Here is a 20323-nt window from a genome sequence, read left to right as displayed (position 1 = left end):
GTTGCAGGTTCCGCCTTTACCAAATAATGCTACTGCTGCTACATGGGTGATTGAAGCTTGGAAGTCACTAAGCTCATCGATGCCAGCATCAGTTCTTCCTGTTAAGGCTTTGGTGAGTAGCGACAGTGTGAAATGCTGGCATTTGACTTCAGTGCTTGTGCAAGGGATGTTGATACTTGGTGGGCCGTTGGTTTGGAGCTGTGGAACTTTCGGGGGTGCATCTTCACTCTGCTGCTGATGAGAGTGGTCAATGCCACAATCTTATGGTCAGTGCCGATGTGAAGAACTCTGGACAGATCGTGTGTCATGATGACTAGGTCTAGTTGGTGCCAAAGTCCAGACCTTGGGTGATACCTTGTGACTATGTCTGTCCTGGAAGGAGGTTTTGGTAATGCAGAGTTCAAGCACAATCACAACTCTTGCGTAACTCCCACAGAAGTGCTGGATAATGATGAAGAACGCTAGCCTTTATTTCACTTGCTGAGGCTGCTGAGTTAAGTGATGGGGTGGGTGATGGTGGTGGTGCAAAAAATGCCTTTTAGTCGAGACTAACTAAGTCAGCACATCAGTGATGCAGCCTGAAACCTTTTACTCTGTAGCCCTTTGTGCCACACATGATGCATTTACCCACGAGCCAAGCTCAGCTGATGTTAGTTTCAATTTTAGTTTTAAAAAAATGTACAGTGTAAAAAAAAAAGTGAAAGCATATATCAATTTAGGATAGCAAACTATGAATATAAAGCACTACATGTCCTAAGAATTTAAATAGTTATATAATTTCTGGTTATTTTGTTCAACCTTTGTTGGCTCAACACAAACTAAATAAAATGCTTAATAAATTTGCTGAACGTAGAGGTGTAACAGCCCCGACAACCAATTTATCTGCAGCACCTGTGGAAGAGTCTGTCACTCTAAAATTGGCCTTAATAGCCACTCCAGGCGCTGCTTCACAAACCACTGACCACCTCCATGTGCTTACCCATTGTCTCTCAAGACAAGGAGGCCAAAGAAGAGAGGTGATACAGCTTCGATTAATTAAGTCAATTAAACTTATCTGTATCCAATATACATTCTTTCCATTGGACAGTAATCAGAGACTGGCATAATTTTACTGCAATGTAGACATTGAAGTTTAATTCATGATTATCAGTGTGCCTTCCTCCGACCTAAATGGCTGACCAACTAAATGCATACTTTGGTTCTGTCTTCACAAAGGAGGACACAAATACCATACCAGAAATGTTGGGGAACGCAGGGCATAGTGAGAGAGAGGAACTGAAGGAAATCAGTATTAGTAGAGAAATGGGGAAATTGAATGGATTGAAGGCCGATAAATCCCCTGGGCCTGATGGTCTGCATCCCAGAGTACTTAAGGAAGTGGCCTAGAAATAGTGGATGCATTGGTGGTCATCTTCCAAGATTCTATAGACCCTGGAACAGTTCCTACAGATTGGAGGGTAGCTAATGCAACCCCACTATTTCAAAAGGGAGGTAGAGAAAGAGCAGGGAATTATAGACCAGTCTGCCTGACGTCAGTAGTGGGGAAAATTCTACAGTCCATTATCAAAGATTTTATAGCAGAGCACTTGGAGAACATTGGTAGAATCGGGTAGACAGCATGGATTTACGAAAGGGAAATCATGCTTGACCAATCTACTAGAATTCTTCAAGGATGTAGCTAGTAGAGTTGATGAAGGGGAGCCAGTGTATGTGGTTTATTTGGACTTTCAGAAGGCTTTCAACAAAGACCCACATAAGAGATTAGCGTGTAAAATTAAAGCGCATGGGATTGGGGGTAGTGTATTGCGATGGATAGAAAATTGGTTGGCAGACAGGAAACAAAGAGTAGGGATAAATGGGTCTTTTTCCGAATGGCAGACAGTGACTAGTGGGGTACCACAGGGATCGGTGCTAGGACCCCAGCTATCCACAATATATATTACTGATTTAGATGAGGGAACTAAATGAAATATCGCCAAATTTGCAGATGACACAAAACTGGGTGGGAGGGTGAGTTGTGAGGAGGATGCAGAGAGGCTTCAGGGTGATTTGGACAAGTTGAGTGAGTGGGCAAATGCATGGCGGATGCAGTATAATGTGGATGAATGTGAGGTTATCCACTTTGGTAGCAAAAACAGGAAGGCAGATTTTTTTCTGAACGGCTATAATCAGAGAGGGGACTATGCAGCGAGACCTGGGTGTTCTCGTACACCAGTTGCTGAAGGTAAGCATGCAGGCCCAACAGGCAGTAAAAAAAGGCAAGTAGTATGTTGGCCTTCATAGCGAGAGGATTCGAGGACAGGAGCAGGGATGTCTTGCTGCAATTATACAGGGCCTTGGTGAGGCCACAGCTGGAACATTGTGTGCAGTTTTGGTCTCCTTATTTGAAGAAGGATGTTCTTGCTATGGAGGGAGTGCAGCAATGGTTTACCAGACTGATTCCTGGGATGGCAGGACTGACGTACGAGGAGAGATTGAGTCGGTTAGGATTATATTCGCTGGAGTTCAGAAGAGTGAGGGGGGATCTCATAGAAACCTATAAAATTCTAACAGGACTTGACAGGGTAGATGCAGGAAGGGTGTTCCCGGTGGTGGGGGAGTCCATAACCAGGCATCATAGTCTAAGGATACGGGGTAAACCTTTCAGGAGTGAGGTGAGGAGAAATTTCTTCACCCAGAGAGTGGTGAGCTTGTAGAATTCGCTACTACAGAAAGCAGTTGAGGCCAAAATATTGTATGTTTTCAAGGAGTTAGATATAGCTCTTGGGTCTAAAAGGATCAAAGAGTTTGGGGATAAAGCAGGAAAAGGTTACTGAGTTGAATGTTCAGCCATAATCATAATGAATGGCAGACCAGGCTCAAAAGGGCCAAATGGCCTACTTCTGCTCCTATTTTCTATGTTTCTATCCAGACAAGAGAAGCAATGTTACATTATACATTTATGCCCTGCTGCTTGCTTTATCTACTCTGAGGTTACCTGCTTTCCCATTGGCGATTGTGGTGCATGACAAGTGGCATTCAGGTAATAGGGAAAATATAGGACACCCTCCCAAACTATGGCAAAGTGCTAACCTCCACTAGCAGTTAGAGAAGGAGGAGGAGTCCTACATCCTGGAATTCCTCAAAACACTGGAATTTCTTTCCCCTAAGGATTGCTACTCAACAACAAACAAGGACTTCATTCAAGGTTTATAATCCACAAACTGAAAGCAAGAAGAAGCCAGCTTATGCAGGAATGCACTTTCTGGCCAAAACAAATTTGGAGTATCCAATTTACAGGGTACATACTGTCAAATTTGTGGTGTGCTACAGTTAACGTTGGATTCCTTTCAACACAGGCTTGGCAGTTGCAACACGTACAAGTGCAGTTACACTCAACTAATTATTTTCTAACATACAAAGCACTTACCTCATCATAGAGGCTGCCACTGACATCTGCTCCATAGATTGGTGCTACAAAGGTCAAATTTTTCCAGTATTTACGTTCAAGATCTTCATAATCTAAGTGTCGAGGAGTGCAGTATCTGCTTTGAGATAAATGAAATGAATGTACTTTTCAAGCAAAACTCTAAAAAAAAAAATTAGCATCTTAAAGCTATAAAAATACAGAATCTGAACTGGAACATCAATTGAGGCCCTGCACTCGAAAAACTAAGAGAGCACTCTTCCTGAGGCTGTTATGGAACAGGAATGAAAGTTTTGCCTCATGTCTTTATCCTCCTCTTCACTCCCAAAGTTTGGGAGGAGTGGGGGGGGGGGGGGGGGCAGGGGGATGGAATCAGTATGCTTTTCAGTTTTTTGGCAAGGAACTAGCCTCAAAAAACACAAAAACATACAGATGTTAACCAACAATTGCACTGCTACCAGACTTCAAGCTCAGTGCAGCAGTCCTATCTGGGAGATTGTTTCTTGATCAATTTCTTTTCAGTATGCGTGGCTGTCAGCACATTTGTCGTGGTTAAATATCAGAAGCAACCAAAGTTACCATCAATTGAGAAGCAAAGACAACACATCCGGCACTGTCACAGGTTGCATCAATGGAGGAAATGCAAATCACCAGAGAACCCCTCAGATCTGGGCATTCACACAGCTGGGCCAACGGTTTGTAAGTCCCAGGCCCTGGGCACCTGTTTGCACTATATTCTCTCCAAAATGGAGTAGAAGACTGTTTTGTCAAACCAAATATAGAGTTTATCTTGGTGTCAAAACAAAATCAAGCTGCAACTTTCTGCACAGCAGGATTTCCTTAAAATTTATGCTATATTTAGGATCCCAAGAGTCACACACAGAATCTTCTGCTGCTGATGGAAAATAAAAAAGACAGATATCATGGACGTTCATCACTGGGAAGGGTTAGTGGAACACTGAAAAATCAGGTGATGGGGAATCAAAAATGCAAGTTCAGGCCGAGATTTATTTAATTGTGGGGTGCTGATATGACCACAATCTAACATGACAAAACATTTAAACTTGACTTAAGTAAAAGTCAAACAAACCGACAATAAAATAAAAGCAAAATACTGCTGATGCTGGAAATCTGAAAAACAAACAAGAAATGTTGGAAATGCTCTTCTGGCAGCATCTGTGGAGAGGAAAGTAGCGTTTACGTTTCAGGTCAGTGACCCTTCATCAGAACTAGCAGATATTAGAAATGTAAAAGGTTTTCAGCAAGTAAAGCAGGGATGGGGCAAGAGGTAACAAAAGAGGAGTTGATAGGACGAGGTCACAGAGAATAACCGACCAGAAGGTCGTGGAGCAAAGGCAAACAGTATGTTAATGGTGTGCTGAAAGACAAAGCGTTAGTGCAGAGAGGGTGTGAATGGACAGAAAACTGAGCAGCCTGGCCCCAAGCACAAACATAAAAAAAAGTGGGTAGGCACAATAGAAACAAACTAAACAAAGTAAAAATAAAACAAATACTTAAAAAAGAAATAACTAAAAATAATTTAAAAAGGGGGGCCCCGTCATGCTCTGAAATTATTGAACTCAATGTTCAGTCCCGCAGGCCTAATCGGTAAATGAGGTGCTGTTCCTCGAGCTTGCTTTGATATTCACTGGAACACTGCAGCAATCCCAGGACAGAGATGTGAGCATGAGAGCAGGGGGGTGTGTTGAAATGGCCAGCAACTGGAAGCTCAGGGTCCTGCTTTCGGACTGAGTAGAGGTGTTCCACAAAGCGGTCACCCAGTCTGCGTTTGGTCTCACCAGTGTAGAGGAGACCACATTGTGAACAGCGAATACAGTATACTACATTGAAAGAAGTACAAGTAAATCGCTGCATCACCTGAAAGGAGTGTTTGGGGCCTTGGATAGTGAGGAGAGAGGAGGTAAATGGGTAGGTATTACACCTCCTGCGATTGCAGGGAAAGGTGCCGTGGGAAGGCGACGAGGTGGTGGGGGTAATGGAGGAGTGGACGAGGGTATTGTGGAGGGAACGATCCCTTCGGAATGCTGACAGGGGAAGGGAGGGGAAGATACGTTTGCTGGTGGCATCACACTGGAGGTGGTGGAAATGGCGGAGGATGATCTGTTGGATGTGGAGTCTGGTGGGGTGGAAAATGAGGACAAGGGGAACCCTGTCGCGGTTCTGTGAGGGAGGGGGAAGGGGTGAGGGTAGAAGTATGGGAAATAGGCCGGTCATAGTTGAGGGCCCTGTCAACCACAGTGGGGGGAATCCTCGAATGAGAAAAAATGACATATCAGATGCACCGTCATGGAAGATAGCATCAGCAGAGCAGATGTGTCAGACACAGAGAAACTGGGAGAATGGAATGGAGTCCTTACAGGAGGCAGGGCGTGAAGAAGTGTCGTTGAGGTAGCTGTGGGAATCGGTGGGCTTATAATGAATATTAGTAGACAGCCTATTCCCAGAGATGGAGACAGAGAACTCGAGGAAGGGAAGGGAAGTGTCGGAGATGGACCATGTAAAAGGTGAGAGAAGGGTGGAAATTAGAATCAAAGTTGATAAAGTTTTCCAGTTCCGGGCAGGAGCAGGAAACGGCACCGATACAGTCATCAATGTACCAGAGAGTTGGGGGAGGGGGCCTGAGTAGGACTGGAACAAGGAATGTTCGACATATCTCACAAAAAGACAGGCATAACTAGGACCCATGCGGGTACCCATAGCAACACCTTTTACTTGAAGGAAATGAGTGGAGTTGAAGGAGAAGTTGTTCAATGTGAGAACAAGTTCAGCCAGGCGGAGGAGGGTGGTGGTGGATGGGGACTGGTTGGGCCTCTGTTCCAGGAAGAAGTGGAGAGCCCTCAAACTGTCCTGGTGGGGGATGGAGGTGTAGAGAGATTGGACATCCATAGTGAAGAGGCCGCGGTTGGGGCCAGGAAACTGGAAATTGTCAAAATGACGTAGGGCATCAGAAGAGTCACGGATGTAGGTGAGAAGAGACTAGACCAAGGGAAAAAAGATAGTCAAGATAGGAAGAAATAAGTTCAGTGGGGCAGGAACAGGCTGAAACAATCGGTCTGCTGGGACAGTCCTGTTTGTGGATTTTAGGAAAGAGATAGAAGCGGGATGTCCGGGGTTGCGGGACAATGAGGTTGGAAGCTGTAGAGGCAAGATTTCCAGAGGAGAGGAGGTCAATGACAGTCCTGTGGACAGTCGCTTGATGTTCGGCGGTGGGGTCATGGTCCAGGGGAAGTATGAAGAAGTGTCTGAGAGTTGACGCTCAGCCTCTGCAAGGTAGAGGTCGGTACGCCAGACAACAACAGCACCACCCTTACCTGCAGGTTTGATGACAATGTTGGAGTTAGACCTGAGAGAAAAGAGTGCAGCAAGTTCAGAGGGGGGACAGGTTAGAGTGAGTGAGGGGGGCAGAGAAATTGAGATGACCAATGTCTCGCTGACAGTTTTCAATGAAAAGATCAAGAGCAGGTAAGAGGCCAGAGGGAGGGGTTCAGGTAGAGAGAGAATGCTGGAGGTGGGTGAATGGGTCTGCTGGTCGGGGGGAGGACTCCTGGTCAAAGAAGTGAGCCCGGAGGTGACGGAAGAAGAGCTCAACGTCATGCCGAGCGCGAAATTCATTGAGGTGGAGGCATAAGAGGATAAAACTGAGTTCATTGCTGAGTAGAGAACGTTCAGCGTCAGAGAGGGTATAGTGAATACACAGCAAGGGGTCAGATCAGAAGGGGTGGGGTCAGAGGGAAGTGAAGGGGAAGGAGGATCTGGAGGGGCATTAGTCACTATCAGCTGCTGGAGCTTGCGTTTCTTAACACCTGAAAGGAAGAAAAAAAAGTTTTTTGTTAATGCGTTGGATAAGACGAAGGATGAAATGAAACTGCAGAGTAGAACAACTCTGAGATAAGGTGAGGCAGTGTTTCAATATAACCTTCCACCTAAACCTAAAGATTTAACATTGGGAATTAAATTTTCTCCACAACAAACCAAGAAAAAGACAATTGAACTTGTTCAACATTGGGAGACGATGGACCAAGTACTTTAGCATCAGCAGAGCGGAGCAGGCAGGGGGTTGCTGCAGAACATAGCAGTTACTCAACAATGTGAAGTCATAAAACCACCAGAACTTGGAAATGGTGAAAATCTATCTTGAAAGAAGGCCTGTCATTAGATCAGCTCAAGCAACTCTGAACGAAAAGACAGAACACACAGCAGATCACGATTTCAACAAGAATATGTCCAAGTTGGTTGCAGGTCATTTTGAACACCTGCATACGTTATGTTGTGGACACCGAGAGAAAACAAGTGAAGTGTCCATCAATCATGAGTGGTATTTGTCAGAATCTATTGTCAACAAGTCAGTGTCCCAGGTGTAGTTCTCGGCTAAAAAGCGTATTTTTTTAAAAAGCTAGACTTTTGAGAGATTGAAAAGGCACAACTCCACTGCAACTGCTCCAACCTTGCCATTCACGCCCCGGCAGTGCCACCTCACCTGGTATCTTTCTGACTGCTCGGTACCTCAAAGCCTCGCATCTCAATGCAGACTTACAGGTTGCCTGTAAAGCAAATGACCTGGCTACAAGACAAAGCCCAACTGCACTACAATGGTATCATCCAAATACTTGGAATCTTCCCAAAAAGCTTGAGCAAACCATGACTATATAACTTTTGTTATAGTGTTAGTCTAAGATAAGACATTTAATTTCTAAAAGGTTATGCATTTTGGAAATTCAGAAGGTGTTGTATTGGTAAATGGAAGTATTTGTACTAATTCATGAAAAAACGTAAGATTATTTTTAGATTCTAATGTCAATTTTCTAATGTACTAATAATAAATGATTGTTTTCTTTGAATAGCCACAGCTTGTACCTGAAGTGTCTTTAGGAAAAAGATCCCATTAAGTCAAAAATAAGATTAAATCATGTGGAGAAAAAAAAAGCAATTCTCTAAATTGAAGTGCAAAATCGCTTTGCATCTTTTTGCTTATGCAGAATGAAAATGCAAGTAAAAGTCCTGCCTTATGGCCTCTTCTTTCTTTCCACCTCATTTAAGAACAGAAAAAATAGAAGCTGGAGTAGGCCACCTAGCCCTTTGAGCCTGCTCTACCATTAAGATCATAGCTGATCTACCGCAACACCACCTTCCTGCATTATTCCCATATCCTTTAATTCCCTTAGTACCCAAAATTCTAACGAACTCTGTCTTGAATTTACTTAACAACTCAGCATCCACAGCTCTCTGCAGTAGAGATTTCCAACATACTACCTTGCTGTGATTCATGTACAAGTCCTTCTGAATGTAAACATTTCCCAGTCTCACCATTCAAAAAATATTTTGCTTTTATTATTTTTCCTACCAAAGTGGAAAACTTCACATGTTCTGATGAAAGGTCATTGACCTGAAACAATAACTCCACTTCTCTCTCCACAGATGCTGCCAGACCCGAGTAGTTCCAGCATTTTTGGTTTTGATTTTTGGATAACTTAACTCTTTGCCACATTGTATTCCATCTGCCATGTTCTTAACCACTCACCCAACTTGTCTATATCCCACCGCAGCGTCTGTCCATCCTCCTTACCACTTACTTTCTCGCCTAACTTTGTGTAATCAGCCAACTTGGATACATTACACTCAGTCCTCTGATCTAAGTCATTAATATAGACTGTAAATAGCTGATGCCCATGTACTGATCCTTGCAGTACACCACTAAGTACAGCCTGCTAACCCAAAAATGTCCCATTTATTCTACTCTGTTTTCTGTCCAATCAATTCTCAATTCATGCTAATATATTAATCAAACCCATGAGTCCTAATTTTGTATAATAATTTTACTGAATGCTTTTTGAAAATCCAAATACATTATATCCGCTGGTTCCCCCGTATCCATTTTACTAGTTACATTCTCAAAACAAAAACTGTCAAACACATTTTCCCTTTCATAAATCCGTGTTTACTCTGCTTAATCATGTTATGATTTTCTAAGCACCCTGCTACCACAACCCTAAAACCCAAATAATAAATTCTAGCACCTTGCCTACTACTACTGCTACTGTCAGGTTATCTGGCCTATAGTTCCATGTTTTCTCTGTTCCTCCTTTCTTAAAAAGAGTGTGGTTATGCTTTCTACCTTCCAATCCTTGGGAATTGCTCTAGAATCAAAGGAATTCTGGAAGATCAAAACCAATGCATCCACTATCTCTGCAACTACCTCTTTTAATCCCCTAGGATGCAGGTCATCAGGTCCAGGGGATTTGTCACCAATTAATCCCATTAATTTCTCAGGTACTATTTTCTTTACTTGTGCTGATTTCTTTAAGTTCCTCATTCTCCCTTGGTTCCCCATTATTTCCAGCATATTTTTGTGTCTTCTCCTGTGAAGACAGATTAAAAAAAGCACTGTTTTAATATCTCTGCCATGTTCTTATTTCCCCATCACAATTTTCTCTGTCTCTGTCTGTAATGGGCCCATGTTCACTTTCACTAATCACTTCCTATTTACATATCGATAAAAACATTTACCATCTGTTTTTATGTTTCTTACTAGTCTACTCTCATATTCTCTTTCCTTATCAATTTCTTGGTCCTCCTTTGCTGAATTCCAAAATTCTCCCAATCCTCAGTGGCCTGCAGCGGGGAACTATTACCCCCATTATTGGGTCAGGTCCTACACTTGGGCTCTGCAGATTTCTCTCTTGACTGTCTAACTAGTGAGCTTACTGCTCTTTTTAGCAACATTGCATTCCTTGTTCCCCATATTTAATTCCTTGTTAGCCATGTTTGGACCACCTTTTCTGTGGGGTTTATGTGCCTAATGTGCATAAACACTGAGTGAACGAGAAACACTGTAAAGGATCTTAACACAATGATAAATCTACTTGTTTCGTCTGAGTCTTTATGGAAGGCTGCAAAAGTGGAACAATAGCTTCTTCCTTCAATTTACCCTTATCCTTGGCAACCTGACAAGATTTGGCCTTGACAAGTGACCTTGCCCATCTATGCCATACCAGATCAATAGCTTCCATATTCCATATTTGCTTTACTCATGAAAATATCTACCTCTCAATGGAATTAGTTATCCAACAACCACTCCACGAGCTGGACAGTCAAGAGAGAAATCTGCAGAGCCCAAGTGGAGGACCTGACCCAATAATTGGGGTAATAGCTCCCCACTGCAGGCCACTGATATTAGACAGAATATTCCAACTACTGGTGATGCAAGAACGTCAAAATTTTAGGCCCTATAGGTTTCATTCCGAATGACTGTTGCATTTTCCATTTCCACTAAATAAGATGACAGTGTATCCTCACTTGCAGCATTCCTCACATAACAAGTGTAATTTCCACACGTCTTGGCTTTTTACAATCTGACCTGTAGAAACAGGGTTCTTGCCCTGAACCAGTCTCAGCCTTCAAATGAACCTAGTAAATAAAAAAAATTAATACTAGGGAGTCTAATAAGTGCTGTAAACTGGCATAATTGGCAATGAGCACAAGTGTCCAAGTGCACCAGTGACTCATGTTTTACCATATTTTTGCTCCTTAAATCATAGACCGAGTTGCAAGAACTGTTCTTGCATGCCTAGCAGCACGGAGAGATCTCCAGGAAAGGTTGACCTGTTCACCCCAAGACACAAGGCATCTCAACTGGAAAATGAAAAGAACAACTTAAATAGAAAAGGGGCTTCAGCCAACTGCATCATAATGAAAAGCCAGTACTGGCCAAAAAAAAATAGAAATTCATTTCTTTACTCAAAATTTCAGCAAGCCAGATTGATAGTTAAGAATTAAGTGAAATTAGTCTTGGTAACAACACATTTCCCATAATGGCTCTGCACCCAAATAGTGAAGATATAAAACAATTAATAAGATCCATTTTCTTGCTAAATCATGGTGGCTGGCCGGGGGAGGTGGCAGGGTGAAGGGATGGGTGCGCACTAGTGGATTTCTTGAGCTGTACACAGCTCCTTACCACCCAACCTTGGTTATAGGCAAAAGATAAAATAGTTTTGAAGTGCTAACTAGTGCAAACTTCCCACTTAAAACCCTTTCAAACAGTAGTTTTAATGCTTTACAGACTCACTTATCAGCTGGTTCGCCACATCACAGAAATATCAATTGTGTTGACATGAGGTTCTGCAGTAAAAATACTTGGTAACGGCAGAACAGTTGAAATTGAACTTTTTCAGTCAGTACATTAAACATGCAAACTTGAAGCACAGTGTAGCCTAAATGAGGTAATTTCTTTTTTAAATATATCATTCACATAGCAGTTTCTCTTAATTTTCTTCATATTAAAATGAAGGCACATGAAGCAATACCTACTCACAACATTATACTTACTTATCACTATTGGCCAAGCATTTGAATTCCTTTACAGTCAATGGCTTTTTCTGTATGTTATACTGGGTAAACAGACCCGACTGTCCTGTAACCATTTGTTGGATTGGAGCAGGAATAACTAAGTTATCGATGTTGTCATAATTTCTTCTGGGTTTCCAACCCTTTGGTGGAATCACCTGAGTAAAAAAAAAAGTGAAATTTCAGAAGATGCAAGTAACCCTGCACCTGGGTATAAAAATGCAAATCAGAATTGTAATGTATGCTGCACCTTAATATTCTAGTGGCAGTTATACGAACATACGAATGAGGAGTAGGCCACTTGGCCCTTCGAGCCTGCTCCGCCATTCAATAAGTTCATCGCTGAACTGATTACTCCACATTTCCACCTACCCTCGATAACCTTCCACCCCCTTGCTTATCAAGAATCTATCTACCTCTGCCTTAAAAATATTCAAAGACTCTGCTTCTACCACCCTTTGAGGAAGAGAGTTACAAAGACTCACAACCCTGAGAGAAAAAATTTCTTCTCGTCTCTTATTTTTTTTAAAAACAGTGGCCCCTAGTTCTAGATTCTCCCAAAAGGGGAAACATCCTTTCCACATCCACCCTGTCAAGACCCGTCAGCATCTTATGTTTCAATCAAGTCGCCTCTTACTCTCCTAATTCCAGCGGATACAAACCTAGCCTGTCTAATCTTTCCTCGCAAGACAGCCCGCCCATTCCAGGTATTAGTCGAGTAAACCTTCTCTGTACTGCCTCCAATGCATTTACATCCTTCCCTAAATAATCAGTACTGTACACAGTCCTCCAAGTGTGGTCCCTCCAATGTCCTGTATAGCTGAAGCATAACCTCACTACTTTTGTTTTCAATTCCCCTTTCAATAAACGATAACATTCTATTAGCTTTCCTAATTACGTGCTGTACCTGCACACTAACCTTTAGCAATTTATGCACTAGGACACCCAGATCCCTCTGCATCTCAAAGCTCTGCAATCTCTCACCATTTAGATAATTTTTATTCTTCCTGCCAAAGTGGATAATTTCACACTTTCCCACATTATACTCCATTTGCCAGGTCTCTGCCCACACAATTAACCTATCTATAATCCCTTTGTAGCCCCCTTATGTCCTCTTCACAAGTTACTTCCCTACCTATCTTTGTGTCATCAGCAAATTTAGCAACCATACCTTCAGTCCTTTCAGCCAAGTCATTTATATAAATTGTAAAAAATTGAGGCCCCAGCACAGATCCCTGTGGCACACCACTCGTTACATCTTGCCAACCAGAAAATGACCCATTTATGCCAACTCTGTTTCCTGTTAGCAAGCCAATCTTCTATCCATGCTAATATGTTACCCCCTACACCATGAGCTTTTATTTTCCGCAATAACCTTTGATGTGCCACCTGATCAAATGCCTTCTGGCAATCTAAGTACAATACATCCACTGGTTCCACTTTATCCACAGCACATGTAATTCCCTCAAAGAACTCCAATAAATTGGTTAAACATGATTTCCCTTTCACAAAACCATGTTGACTCTGCCTGATTACCTTGAATTTTTCTAAATGCCTTGTCTTTAATAATAGCTTTCTAACATTTTCCCTAAGATAGATGTTAAGCTAACTGGCTTGTAGTTCTCTGCATTCTTTTTCCCTCCCTTTTGGAATAAAGGAGTTACATTTGCTTATTTTCCAATCTAACGAAACCTTCCCCGAATTTTGGAAAATTCTGTCTCAGTAGCCACTTTCTTTTAACACCCTAGGATGAAGTCCATCAGGACACGAGGACTTGTCAGCCTGCAGCTCCAACAATTTGTTCAGTACCACTTCCCTGGTGATTGTAATTTTCTTGAGTTCCTCCCTCCCTTCCATTTCCTGACTTACAGCCAATACTGGGATGTTACTTGTATCTCAATAGTGAAGACCAGTATAAAATATCTGTTCAATTCATCTGCCATCTCCTTATTATCCATTATTAATTCCCCAGACTCACTTTCTATAGGACCAATGCTCACTTTATTAACTATTTTTTAAAACATCTATAGAAATTCTTACTATCTATATTTCTAGCTAGTTTTCTCTCGTACTCTAATTTTTCCCTCCTTATCAATCTTTTAGTCATTCTTTGCTGTTTTTTATATTCTGTCCAATCTTCTGACCTGCCTCCCATCTTTGCGCAGTTATAGGCTTTTTCTTTAAGTCTGATACTATCTTTAACTGTTTTAGTAAACCACGGATGGCGGGCCCCACCCTTGGAATTTTTGTCTCTCACCGAAATGCATCTACTCTGTGTAGTCTGAAATAGATCCCCTTAAATGTCTGCCACTGCATCTCTTTTGACCGATCCCTTAACCTGATTTGCCAGTTCACTTTAGCCAGCTCTGCTTTCATGCTCTCAGAATTGCCCTTATTTAAGTTTAAATACTAGTCTTGGACCCACTCTTCTATCCCTCAAACTGAATGTAAAATTCATACATATTATGATTGCTGCTACCTAGGGGCACATTAACTATGAGGTCATCTTGCGTTTTTGAAAATAGTTGGCAAATTCAATCTCAATTACTTCATATACACCACAGCAACTGAGCCCATGTATAAAATGTCAGGCAAGCTCCCCACCTGCCAAGAACGAGGAAAATTAATTTCACCACATGAACATTGATCTTGGACTGTTGTTAAAGAAGGACCTTGCTTTACAAAACAACTGGAGACTTTGGCAGGAGAGACACATTAGCATATCAACAGACAGTACTTCAAAAGGACAAAGGAGTTATTCCCTGCTCCAATTTAATCCACAATGGACTTTTGATTACCATTGAAGGTGGAAAGGCTAGCATTCCAGGTTAACTGCTAAAATGGTCGGACCAGTTTGGTCACATGACTGGCTGACTGTTGGAGTTTTTTTGAATTTGAACTTCCAACAGGGATTTTGAACTCAGAAAGCTGTTTGCTCCTGGACTGAGAACACCTCTCTCCTGTCTGCTCTCATCTCGCTCTCAGCAGCTTCGGAAACCACTGAAGACACATGAACCCCGAGAGAGAAAAGTCTCTGAAAGTGAACAAGGTTTAAGAATACTGGGCCCCAACGAAAAGCAATACTACTTACAAAAGGACTATAGTGAGCTCAAAGCACAGTAAACAAGAAACTCTTTTGAAATTGCCTCAAACCTCTCCATTTTATTTTTCTTCTCATTTCTGTGCCTATTTGCATGTGTGTATCGCTTGTGCATGCTAGCGTGGGCACGGCGTATATCCGTAGGTGTTTACCGTATTAGAGTTTAAATTTAAGGTCTAATAAATTTCACTTTTCTTCTTTAAACTGAAGAAAACCTGGTGTGCTCATTTCTTTGCCGTATAATTGAAAAGCTGTGAACAAGGATTCACCAAAGTGGATCTCAAAACACTATGTTTAAAACAAAACCATGTTATGATAAGACCAGGTGAAGACAGCAAAAAACCCCAAGACACCTTTCTCACCTGGTCGTAGCAACAAGTTTATCAACCTAATGTTACCACAGCAATTGGTCTCCCAACATTTTGCGAATGCTGAATAAGAAAAATTTCATTTTCATCACATGAACTATTATGCCCCCTCACAACCAGATAACGGTAACTAGAAAAGAGGGGCTTAAAAAAAAAAGCAAGTGAGAGAAGAGGGGGCAGCGAGAGTAAGATGAAGATCGGAGCACAGCTTGGCCGGGGGGTGGGGGGGGGGGGGGCGCGAGGGCGTGTATGCATGAGTTGGGAAGAGCAAGCAAGTGGAAGTGAATGGAGCAGAGACAGTGGGGGCAGGGGCAGAGCAGGCACATGGCGGGGTGAGGGGAGAACATGCATGCCGGGGTGGGGGGTGGGGAGGGGGAGTATGTGCCTGCATACGGTGCGGAGGGGCTGGGTTGAGGAGGCGGCAAGGGGCGGGAGGGGAGGCGACGGGGGGTGCGGGTGGGGCGGAAGGGGAGGTGACGGGGCGGAGGCGGACACAGAGGGGACTGGGTGGGCGGAAGGGAAATCCGGGGGTGGGGGGGGGGGGGGGGAGGAGGAGAAGAGAGGGAGCCAAGGGGGGTGGGGGGGGGGGGGGGTAAAGAGTTAAACGGGGGGGATTGGGAAGGAAAGAGCAGGAGATGGGCAATAAAGAATGGATGGGAGTGCAGGAGGGAAAACATTGAGAGAAGAGGGATGTACCACCTCTATGCATTGGCCACCTGCCGTTACAGATGACATTATATTTTACATTACATACAATTCGGACTGCAGCAGAGATGATTAAGTGAAACACTAATCTACTAAGAAATGTTGAAGTAACCACCCTGATAGAGTAGGAGTGCTGTTCAACTAAAAACTAAAATTCTACTGCACATTTTGTCATGGCAGTATTTCTATGTTAGCAAATTTGGCAGCAGCAACACCAACATTATGTGAAACACCTTACAAATATTACTTTGTCAGGTTTTAAATTAGTACTGCAAATTTAACACTGCTTTCAAGAAAGGAGGGAGAGAAAACATGGAACTACAGGCAGGTTAGCCTGATATCAGTCATCAGGAAAATACTGGAATCTATTATGAAGGTAGGCTTAACAATGCACTTAGAAAATCAGAGTCAACATGGTCTTACGGAAGGGAAATTAGTTTTTTGAGGGTGTACCTAGGATAGATAAAGGGGAGCCAATAGATGTGGTATAGTTTGATTTCTAAAAGGAATCCAATAAGGTGCCAGTTAAGGGCTTACGGAGTTTGGTGCAATATATTAGCGTGCAGAGATGACTGGTTAAAGGACAGGAAGGATAAATGGGGCATCTCCAAGTTGGCAGGCTGTAATTGGTGTAGTGCCACAAGTATCAGTGCTGGGACCTCAACTATTTACAATCTATATTAATGACTTAGATGAAGAGACTGAATAATGTATGCAAGTTTGTTGACGCTACAAAGCCAAGTGGAAATGTAAGCTGCTGGGAGGACACAAAGAGGCTGCAAAGAGACATAGACAGGGTAAGTGAATGGGCAACAAGGTGGCAGATGGAATAGAATGTGGGAAGCATGAGGTTATTCACTTTGCTAATAAGAATAGAAAAGCAGTATATTTTTTAAAAAGACATGAAACTTTTAAATGTTGAGGTTCAGAAGGACTTGAGTGTACTCGTACAAAGAACACAAAATGTTAGTGTGCAGGTACAGCAAGCAATTAGGAAGGCAAATGACATGTTTGCCTTTATTGCAAGGGGACTGGAGTAGAAGAACAAAGAAGTCTTGAAACAATTGTATAGGACATTGGTGAGATCACACCTGGAGGACTGTGCGCAGTTTTGGGCTCCATATCTAAGGAAGAATATACTTACCTTGAAGGCAGTACAGCAAAGGTTTACTAGATTGGTTCCTGGGATGAGAGGGCTGTCAAAGGCTGAGCAAATTGAGCTTATACTCTCTGGAGTTTAGAAGAATGAGAGGTGATGTCACTGAAACCTATAAAGATTCTGAAGGGGTTTGACAGGGGAGGCACTGTGTTCTAGATTCCCCAGCCAGGGGAAACAACCTCTGAGGGGATAGTCACAGGATAAGGAATCGATCATTAGCACTAAGATGAGGAGAAATTTCTTCACTCAAATGTGAGAGAATCTTTGGAATGCCCTATTTCAGAGGGTTATGGATGATCCAGTGTTAAATATATTCAAGGCTAAGATAGACAGATTTTTGATCACTCAGGGAATCAAGGGATATGGGGAGTGGATTGGAAAGTGGAATTGAGGCAGATTAGCCACGATTGTATTGAATGGCAGAGCAGGCTCAAGAGGCCATATGGTCTACTCCTGCTTCTATTTCTTATGTTCCTATGTACTGCAATTTGAGGTCACTGATGAATTCATTTATTTACCGCTGAGTCAGCGGCGCTTGAGATGGCTTGGCCATGTGAGCCGCATGGAAGATGGCAGGATCCCCAAAGACACATTGTACAGCGAGCTCGCCACTGGTATCAGACCCACCGGCCGTCCATGTCTCCGTTATAAAGACGTCTGCAAACGTGACATGAAATCGTGTGACATTGATCACAAGTCGTGGGAGTCAGTTGCCAGCATTCGCCAGAGCTGGCGGGCAGCCATAAAGACAGGGCTAAATTGTGGCGAGTCGAAGAGACTTAGTAGTTGGCAGGAAAAAAGACAGAGGCGCAAGGGGAGAGCCAACTGTGCAACGGCCCCAACAAACAAATTTCTCTGCAGCACCTGTGGAAGAGCCTGTCACTCCAGAATTGGCCTTTATAGCCACTCCAGGCGCTGCTTCACAAACCACTGACCACCTCCAGGCGCGTATCCATTGTCTCTCGAGATAAGGAGGCCCAAAAGAAGAATTTCTTATGTTCCTATGTACTGCAATTTGAGGTCACTGATGAATTCATTTATTTACCTGACAAAAAAATTAAAAAATTCTTCAAATTACATGAATATATAAAGTTTTTTAATTATCCATTAGAAAGCAGTTCATAAAAACTCTAATGAAGCAAAGAATCACAGCGTTAAAACTATGATCAAGAGATCAGAGCAGTACAGTACTTCCTCATGATACTAATAGCTCTGCCATTGTGAGGAAAACCACACCTGCCAAGAATAAGGCATATTAATTTTGTCATGTGGAACATTAATTTTGAACTCTTACTGGACTGAAAACATGGCTGCACCTGCATTCTAAAAGGACAGTGGCTGGAAACATTTGCACTCTAAAATACAGTTGCCTGAAGACAATGGAACTGCTCCCTGATTCAATTAACCAAATAGATTTTGATCAAAAGACACTGAATGTGCGAAAGTCAGCATTCCAGCCCTCTACGGAGGATGTCTACCAAGTCTGAAAGAATCCACAAAATCTCACACTAATCCAAAAAAAAAGCTGGTCACATGACTGGCCTGCTGGCCCAGGTTTGGTTTGAATTGTGTCAGAGAAAAACAGGCTGCAACTAAACTTGAAGAGAAAGCATTTCTCCCTGTCTCTCTCTCTCAAAGAGCAGAGACTGCAACTGGATTTCAAGGAGACAGCATCTCCCTGTCTCGCTCTCCCTCCCTCTCACGCAAAGACAGGGACCCACAGAAGAGACTAAGCCTCAAGACAGAAAACCATTGAAACAAGTTTGAAAGTGTGCACTGGGCCCCAACGAGACAGCAAGATTTAACTGCAATCAAAGACTTTACATCAAACTCAAAAGACAGTAAATGAACTCCAGCTACTGCTTCATACCTTTCCCCTTTATTCTTTCACCTTTTCTGTCTCTATCTGCATGTGTGTTTATCGCGTATGCATGCTAGTGTGGTCGCGTCACGTAGCATATTTTTAGTAGTTTTAATCAAATTAGAGTTTTAAGGTTAATAAACTTACACTTTCTTGTGTAAATTTAAGAAAATCTGTCTGGTTGATTTCTTTGCCATTACAATTCGACAGCAGTGAACAAGGCTTCACTGAGGGGAAGCTAAAAACACGTTTTTCTTTTCATTAACCCCGGTTACGGCCAATCCAGGAAAAGGCCGAGAGGGAATCCCTCGACCCCTTTCTCACCTAGTCGGAACACCTACAGAAGAGTAGCGATTGTGGCAGTAGAACTTGGACTCTCCCCTACCCATGGAAACTAACTTCCACTCCTGCTATGATTTTGTTATATAAATGCACCAGTTCCTATCATTATAAAACGATGCATAGTATTGATCAGTGAGTGCGGTATTGGGGAGAGAATACATGAATGGAGCAGCAACCACTAATGAATGAACAGTGGTATGGCAAAGTTACAGAGAGAAATAGTAAAATAAATTTATGGCTGTGTAAGGGGAACACTATGAAACAGTTCAATTAATTTTAATTAACCCTTATGCTGCTAACAGAATTCGCTCCAAAAAGTTATATAAACCATCTTTGTTTAGAATACTGCACTCTCAATACAATCCTATATTAGGATCCAGCTGTGCTATTTGATGCTTGCCACAAAATGGGAATGATTTATTGCTTCCCCTGTGCTGAGTTAAAACAAGAACTTGCATTTATACATCACTTTAAGGTAGTAAGACATCCCAAGGCACTTTACAACTGTGTTATCAAACAAAATTTGACACCAACCCACATAAGAAAATATTAGAAGAAAAAAAATACTGAGGATGCTGGAAATCTAGAATAAAAACAAAATGCTGGAAATGCTCAGCAGGTCTGGCAGCATCTGTGGAGCGAGTAACACAGTTAGCATTTCGAGTCGGGTAAGACTTCTTCAGACTCCTTTACAATTGTCTAATTCTTTCCAAAGAGATTCAGTATCATTTCCAGTAACCACTCCACTGTAACCAGTCCCATTCGAACAAATAATGCCCCCTCACCTGCTGCCTTATTCTCCCAGTCCTCCCACAAAACAGTGCAAGTTAACTCCCCAATTATTATTTGATTTTGGTCACTCCTGCAACTTCCATTTGCTCCTTATGCAACAGGACTTATAACTCACCCATTTCATTCCTCATATGCCTTGCATTCACACAAGTACATTTCAGGTTATCCTTTAATATCATTACTCCCTCTTTCCTAATTATTCTTAGCCTACAGTCCATTTTGCTTT

The 20323-nt window shown here is 42.5% G+C and overlaps 1 protein-coding gene across 2 annotated transcripts in view; it reads right to left on the bottom strand.

Annotated features, from left to right (window-relative positions):
- Nucleotides 1–20323, bottom strand: part of LOC137369466 (lysine-specific demethylase 4C-like) — a 537539-nt gene that overhangs the window by 479435 nt on the left and 37781 nt on the right. The window contains exons 3-4 of one of the 2 annotated variants that reach the window (XM_068030713.1): nt 11753–11928; nt 3410–3527 (exon numbers count right to left, since the gene is read on the bottom strand). In XM_068030713.1, coding sequence (XP_067886814.1) covers nt 3410–3527; nt 11753–11928 — 294 coding nt within the window. The remainder of the gene's footprint in view (nt 1–3409; nt 3528–11752; nt 11929–20323) is intronic. The other variant, XM_068030714.1, reaches the window with a different exon arrangement.

The sequence above is a fragment of the Heterodontus francisci genome, chromosome 4 (assembly GCF_036365525.1).
Source record: "Heterodontus francisci isolate sHetFra1 chromosome 4, sHetFra1.hap1, whole genome shotgun sequence".
In the NCBI taxonomy this organism is placed as follows: Eukaryota; Metazoa; Chordata; class Chondrichthyes; order Heterodontiformes; family Heterodontidae; genus Heterodontus; species Heterodontus francisci.
Note: the sequence above shows the minus strand (reverse complement) of the source record. Positions and strands in the feature narration are given on the sequence as shown.